The 7699-nt window shown below is 52.0% G+C and overlaps 1 protein-coding gene across 1 annotated transcript; it reads right to left on the bottom strand.

Moving 5' to 3' along the window:
- Positions 1 to 980: 980 nt before the first annotated feature.
- IUM83_18822 (putative thioredoxin) lies at positions 981 to 7660 on the bottom strand (the record flags this gene model as incomplete). The annotated part of the gene is made up of 4 exons (XM_067943840.1): positions 981 to 1193; positions 4032 to 4242; positions 4308 to 4464; positions 7495 to 7660. 4 exons carry the CDS (start codon positions 7658 to 7660, stop codon positions 981 to 983), a joined length of 747 nt encoding a protein of 248 aa, XP_067783908.1.
- Positions 7661 to 7699: the final 39 nt, after the last annotated feature.

The following is a 7699-nucleotide window of genomic DNA, read 5'->3' as shown; positions in this document are numbered from 1 at the left end:
CAGCGGGGACTGTCCATCTAAAAAATATTAAACAAAATTTAGTCACATATTAATCACCTACGAATCCTGTATGAAACTCCAATAAGTACAAACCTCAGATCCATACGTGTAAGTGGAATTATAGCACCTGGCACAGCCGCATGCTTACGATACGCTATGTCGTGTCGACACGGTAACAGCACCGAGGAAGCAAAGTCACAGTCGCACCTCCAGTCGACGACAGATAGCTTGTAGGTCGCACAATCCCATTGTACGTGGACGAAGTTGGCATCTTCTTGGTCAACTTCGAATGTGTAGCTGTTTGCCTTGAACAAACCGATCGCGTACTGGGGTTCTAACGCTTTAGCCACATAGTGGGTTGTATACCGAAGCACCGTGGACAATCTCCTCGTCGTTGTTTTGTGGCTGGAATCAACGAGTAGCATCTCAGGAAAACGCTCGTTCAGCTCCCGCATGTGCACCGAGGCGAGCGATATGACCCCCGACTCGCCCGTCGAAGTAGCAGCAACGGTCGCCATGTTTCTTGGGTCCTCCGCCATGAACCGAGCTACCTCCGCAGCAGTCGCATTATCGTCGTTCGCGGATGCCACCGCAGACGAGTGGATCCGCACTAAGTTGTCCACGTCGGACTGGATGACGTTCTCGTTGTGCTCCAGTAGGTAGTCATAGATCTTAGACCGCTTTGCTCCGGCTTCCAGCATTCCTTCCACGCGTGCTTCGACACGCCCGTCTTTTATACCGCTTGTACAGGGGTATGTACTGTATGTATCCGCTGAGACCCTGTGATTATGAACAAACCGTCCCCCTCGCACCTGTACCGTATATGAGATCTCCTACTTCAGACCCCAGAATATTGACGTTGTACTGTTGTAAATGGTACACGAGATGTACAAGTACCGACGAATTTATGTACCATGAATGTCAAGCAAAACGATGTTGAAAGTAGAGTGCAGATTCCTACCGGTATGCATATACATGTATTAAGCCTCGTTGTCTACATTGTCTTCCTCCAGCACCAGCGTATCGACGTCTCGATTCGGGTCTACGAAGTGGCGAATCACGGGAACCTCATCTAGCAGCCGATCGAGCAGGGCCCAATCTGGCTCGGCGTCGAACGCATTCTGGTTGGTAAGATGAGCACTTCTAACCTGTTTAGGAATGATCATTGCCTTCTCAAAGCCGCTCATAACAATCTGGGCCGACAGCGAGTCCCACGCTGATTTAGTCCAACTGATTAACTGCTGCCGCGAGGGTGGCTTCAGCTTGAACGGGATGGTTGCAGTTGAACTTCGAAGCTGCTGTAGCATATTTCCAACCCAATTTTTTCGCATAGCATCTTTTAGGGGCTTATTCCAGGAGATATCCGCTGGCTGGCACGCGAATGTGTAGCCAGCAGGAATGGGCATCAGCTCTACATTTATCAGCCGGGCAAAGATTTTCACGTCCGCGCGCCAGTGGCCGGAAAAATTATCAAGCAGCAGCAGTATTGGTACATGCATGTTGGCTCTCGGCAGGAAATGATAAATCAAAAACTGAATAGTGAGCTCGCTGTTCCACCAGCCAGCGCGGTTACCAAAAATTTGCACTCCATTCTGCTCTCATCGAAGCTGTCTCCACAGCGTCGCGCCAAACCCGTGCTGGAAAGCCGTATTTTCCCGGGCACGATGTGTGTCAACTGATGGTTTGGTTTTAAAAACCAAAAAGGGGTCGTACTTCTGGCCATGGCTATCTCCAAGTAGCATTAATGTCACTCAATCTTTATCTTTTCCTGCACTTTTCATCCAAACAGTCTTTGCCCCACTCTGAGCCACAGTTTGTGCTGGTAAATATTCATAATTGATGGCTAAAATTTAAATGTGAGATTAGTTTGGGATCAAGGGTGCAATAAATAATAGTCATCTTACCGCTTTGGTCAGCATTATATGCTTTATCGACGCCGAGCTCTGCCATTTTCTTTTGCACGTCGAGACCAAAGTTTTTGGCAACTTCGGCAGCGTCTTCAGGCGTCTTTTGGCTTTGGCGTGTGCGTCTACGGATGCTCAGCGTGTTGCGCCGAAGAAATGAGTACAGCCAAGTTTGAGAGGCAGAAATTTTCCCAGCTGGGAGACCTGCGCTATCGTAGCAGTCTTTAACCTGCATTTTTACCATCGAGCCCGTGATAGGAACACCTTCTTTCCGCAAAGAGTTGATCCACAGGACAATTTGTTGTTCCAGCCCACGAGACAGAGTTGTCGATGCGCCAAGCTTGCGGTCGTTGCAGTGGGATCCGCACCCTGTCTCACACTTCTCCACAATAAGCTCGCGCTGGTCTAACCAGTTGTAAATTTGCCGTTTCTTAGGTGGAACTTGAGCGGGTGCAAGAGAGGGATAGAAGTTCTTCACAGTCACGTGCATTTTATCTTTGGAGACTACAGCGTCGTAATATTCAATGACGTCGTCCTTGTGGTGGTAAGTTATTGCCACCCGCTTGAACTGCTTGGGTAGCTTCCCAGTTCCGGTTGTCCTGGTCCGCCCTTGTTGCTGCCCCGGAGTGCAGACCATGGCGCTTTTCTTGGAATGAAGGGGCACTGTTTGTGCGCGAAGGGGCACTGTTTGTACGCTCTGCACCGTTTTTAGACTCTGAATTAGGAGATCTCTACTGTCGACGTGGAAGCTGTCATGTATTTGATTGGCTATCGACCGGTAGGAATTAGGAGATCTCTCTGAAGTAGGAGATCTCATATACGGTAGCTGCCATTAGTTGTCTTTCATCCTCCACTGCACGAAGAACCGGAACGGACACTCAGTGTAGCGGGTATGCTGTCGCGGACGCTTTCCCAACACACCAGGCTTCTTCTCACGTGCATGCATATGTACGTCCGCTGATACGGATCTAGACCCTCTGGCACCAGCTCGACATCACCTTGTTTGCCTTTTTTCGTGTTTAGTAGCCGCTTGTTGCGTTGTGCCCTGGACATGACCTCAAACCGAGGCAACACCTGGTGTGTTTGCTCCTTATTCTCTGAGAAATACGTGTCCCATTCTTTACAATCATTATACAACGTTGTGGGCGCGTCCACGAACACCGGCTCTGGAGCACGAAGCCACACAGGAATCGTGGATGAATCCTGGACACGTTCACTATCGTCGGAGGCTGCGGCTTCTCCACCATTGCCGCCATCACCAACGTCTCCACAGTCGTCTCCACCGTCAGCATCTTCACCAGCACAGATTTCTACGTCCTCGTTGGTGTCCCCTTCGTTCCCATCCTCGTGTTGGTTGCTATCCCCGCGACCAGCAGAATTAACTCCTTCATCGGCACGATTGTCGACGTTGCCGACTGCACCGACTCCATGCTCGGACCCGCCATCACCGCTGGAAGCCGTGCCCTGTGGGCTGACCATCGCTGGCACGTTGGCGCGTGCTCGTGGGCACCCGCTTGCGTAGTTAGTGTGTGCCGGTGTCTGGTGGTTCCTGCTGCGCGCCGCAAACCGTGGACTGCGCCTTGTGCCGCTCATTGTGCAAGTGAAGAGGTGCTAGCAGACGTCCCCTCGTCGGCTTGGTGCGCGAACAGCGACCGGTTGACAGGCGCAGCAGCGGTTGCTTGGGGTGGCGGCGGCGGTTGCTTGGAGCGACGGCGGCGGTTGCTTGGTGGGGTGGCGGCACTGCTTAGTGATCTGACCGGGTGAGCGGGGAGCAGCGGCTGCCAAATGGAAAGCCGTGTGTGTGGGTTCGCGTTGAAGACACAAGATATTTTTTTTTCTTACATCCTGTATGCGTTCGGTTGAAAATCCTGTTTGAATCCTGTACTACCAAAAATGGGATAGGTCTATAGGAATCCTGTACTCCAACGGTGGCGAATATAATTCATACGCACCAATGTACAGAAATATACTCGACAATGCGCGGCTCGCACGTCCGAACTTGTTCTCCATGTCATGAAGCCGTCGAGGATAGCTCAGGCGGTACAATAATATGCACATAGCCTCCTCCACGGAGCAGCGGTCACCGCGTTCAGTGATGATGACCACCGGTAGGCATAGCAGCCTCACCAGGCTGACGATACCGCCCACCGGGAACCGAAAGTCGCGCTCAGCGTTCGCGTCCGTGCACGCGAGCAAGTTGAACCGAACAGCCGGGATCAGGGGCCGCTCGGGTGCGTGCACGGCGCCGGCCGCCACCAGCTCCAGCCACGTATCCTCCTCCCCGTAGTGGACGAGCACCGCGTGAAGCTCAAGTGCTTCGCTCTGCGTCACGCGCAGCCTTCCACGAGCAACACAACAGTAAGAATAGACACTACATCAGGATACACGCACGCATGGCCGTACCCGCTCAGAGACAGCATACTGGCGTGCTGCGCCTGGAGAGCGACGCCGCTGGTGCTTTGGATGCGCCGCGTCTTGGCAGCGGCGCCAGTGACGCAGATTATGGTGCAGATGTGACGAGCGCGCGGACACTGAAGCGTGCTTGGTACCGTCGCTTCTGCTGTTTTCACGCCATCCATATCCACCGTACCGTAGTGAGCACTTTTCCGTTCACTGAACAGTAGACTATCATTGAGTATTCTCCGGTAGGCAAAATGTGAGGATAGTGAACCTCCGAAAAGTAAAAAATCGACATGGCTTTCATTATCACCAAGCTCGGGCTGTGAGGGTTGTGGCAGTGAAAGCGTACTTTCGAAACCTCTCTATTGTGAACAACCCGCTGTTCACATTAAACTGTCTAGTGTTGACTTGTGAACTGTGGTTCTAGCGCACTCACCGGCCCTTGAACATTAGATGATAACCATTTACACTCGGTACACTCAGCTCCGTGGCAGTCGGCTCAGCTCAAGGCTGCATCAACCTCAGATGCTGGCAAAGGAAAGGACAAGCTGAAGCTCGGGCCCGCTGGCCCAGCGGCGCTAGGACGCTGAGCAGCGTTTGGAAAGACCGCAAGCAGTTCGTCCATGCCTCGGACAAACGTTTGACGAGCATGCTTCAGGCCGAGCGAGCACGAGCCGTGCTCATCCTTCTGCAAATGTCATTGAACTAAAATAGCGGTTACCTCAATGGCCAATATTCGACTGAAAGATCGGAGGGCGGAGAATAAATTCGCCTCCTTCCGGCAGACTGTCTAGGCGACATCTTTGCTGAGAAATCTTTGTCGAAGTAATCTTTTTTTTTGGCTCCCATGTTTGCAAACAAGGTTAGGGAAAGGAGTATACTGAAAACAAGTAAGAAATCCCAAAAATGGTGGAACATGTCCAAACATGTTTGGCTGTGTCATCGTCTGCAAATCTGCTACAAATCCTATGGGTCAAGGTGAACTGCTGGTGCAACTCTGGCAGCAGGAGGTCTTCTGGCAGGAGGTCTCCCAGCCCTAGACCACAGCGGCGACAACAGCGTGCGCGATCGCGGTCTGGGCCTCCTGGAATTGTCCAGCTCAAGGATGACGTCCATAGTAAGTGGCAGAGTGCCAAACGTAGATCTATCGGTCACTAAAGCCCGCTTAAGACCGACCCAGCCTCGAGCAGGTATTCGTAGCACCAACCAGGACCATGGGGCTGACTCTGCGGGTTGTTCGTGGCTCTCAAATGCAACGGGGGTCGATTAAGCTTGAACGTTCCTGCTAGATTTGAGAGTCGTTTCACCCCCTCCGACTGAAAACATGGGCTGTACACTTTCCGTTTTTTTTCGGGCTCGTCCACAGACATGTCAGCAGAGACCTTTCGAAGCGAGTGTTTTTTTTGTGGTTTGTGGGATAGGAACCCAAAAAGAGTCCACGCGCAGCTTCAGACCGATCGTATCCCACAAATGCTTTGTGAAAAACCGGCGTAGTCGCCCCATTATCCAACATCTTTGTTGGATGTTGGAACCTCTTCGAGGTCGCTAAACTCCTATTTATTATAATAGAACCTAAATTCAATTACGGAGTACCCCCGCTAATACAAGGTCGCATGGATCGATTTAGAATTGTAACAAGCAGATGCGATGGTGAACCTTCAATGAAAGCGTGCAAGGTGTATTCAGACTGACTCAAATGAATTAGGAATCTAGTTAGTGTACTGTGTAGTTGCTATCCTCCGGCAGTAGTATCGACCGTTCGCCTCGTAGGGGTGCCAAAAGGCAAAAAAAAATCACCGATCCATACTTGGTTCTGCAGTCGCTGCCAAGCAGACTGCTGATGCCGACGCTCGCCCGGCGGTTGGAAAATGTCCTGCCAATTTGTGCGTGATGCTGTGCCCATACTGCCAGAAGTCGGTCGCTGTTGCGTCCGACACTTCCTCCTCGGAGGCGATTGACACGCTTCCATCCGTCGTGGAGGACAACAGCTTCAGCGATGGCTCGAAAGGGATCTCTGCGGGGGAGCCAGACTTCGTTTGTGTGAACTGAAGCAAAGCGATTAAGCTCCCGGATGGATTGAGTCCCGCGGAGATTGTGTACCCACACTATCTGCAGCTGGCTGTGGTGAAGAAGACGAGTCAGTCAGTGATGTCAGCATGTTGCGGCGAGTAGAAGAGGCCGTCGAGCGCTCTGTTGAGTCGGGAGCGAGTCGACCAGTCCCTGTCTGGCATTGACGTGCGGACGCCAAGGTGGTGAGCTGCGCCACTGCGCGAAGCACCTGATCGTGAAGAATGGCGCGTCGGCGTCAAGTGCCCGTCCTGTCACGGAGTGTCCAAGATGTCCACCACGACGAGTAAGCTCGTGAACATTGATGCGCATGTGCACGTACATTCTCTTTCTAACCTGGTCTGAGTCTTGTTTTGTGTGTATGCAGCCCAAGCGATGAAGCGGTGCAAGAATGGGGTCCTCCAGAGTGTTCCACAGTTGTTCAAACTCTATTGGAGCTTCCTCTTCGACGAAAAGCTGCTTCTAGCGCTCACGGGTTGTATTTTCGAGCTCTTCTTGGGTGCGTCGGGCTCGGTTTCGGGAAGGGACCATGGCTACTACGCCAATGGTCCACCAAATTGGAAGTTAGACCGTGAATTAGGACTTCATAGACTACACGAAACCTTGCTATGGAAAGGAGTCTTTACCGAACATATGCTCCTAGTTTGTCGATGTTGTCGGGTAAATGCCACAGCTCAAAGCATCTGCTACAGTACAACTGTTTCTTTCTTTCTAATTACACCTGAATTGCACTGGGGCATTTAATCTAATACTCAGTATTCCGGCCGGAGTTCTACTAAAACAGTACAGCAATCTCACTGGGTGTTGACAAAGCATATGATGAGGTTGTGTCTAGAAGAGGGGGGGGGGGGTACTAAACAGGGCGGGGTAGGTTGCCAACGGTCCTCAAAGCAGGGATGGCAAAAAAAAAATTAAATATTTTTTCATTTTTATTCGTGTAAGTACGAAAATAAAACACTTCGGTTTTGTATCGGACACAATCTGACAACCGCGCTCTATTAGGTGGGGCCCTATATTTGCTGACGTGCGACGCGGTCATCTCGCCGTCCTTGCACACGCGGAAGGTGGGGAAGCAGTCCACGTCAATCTCCTTGCAGACGCTCTCCAGCTCCTCGGTGCTCACCTTTAGGAACTTGACGGCCAGGAACTCGTTCTCCGTCAGTTGCGTCACCTTGGGGGGTCACCATCTTGCAGCCACCGCACCGCGGCGCCGAGAACTGCACGGTGGCCGGCTGGTTCTCGCCGATGGCGCCGCTGAAGTCCTCAGGTGTCTTGACCTCGATCGGCATTGTCGGCTCCGCCACCTATGAAGCTGAAGTAGCCCTGCG

This window comes from Phytophthora cinnamomi (assembly GCF_018691715.1).
Source record: "Phytophthora cinnamomi strain GKB4 chromosome Unknown Contig94, whole genome shotgun sequence".
Classification (NCBI taxonomy): domain Eukaryota; phylum Oomycota; class Peronosporomycetes; order Peronosporales; family Peronosporaceae; genus Phytophthora; species Phytophthora cinnamomi.
The sequence above is the reverse complement of the archived record's forward strand: the minus strand, read 5'-3'. Positions and strand labels throughout refer to the sequence as shown.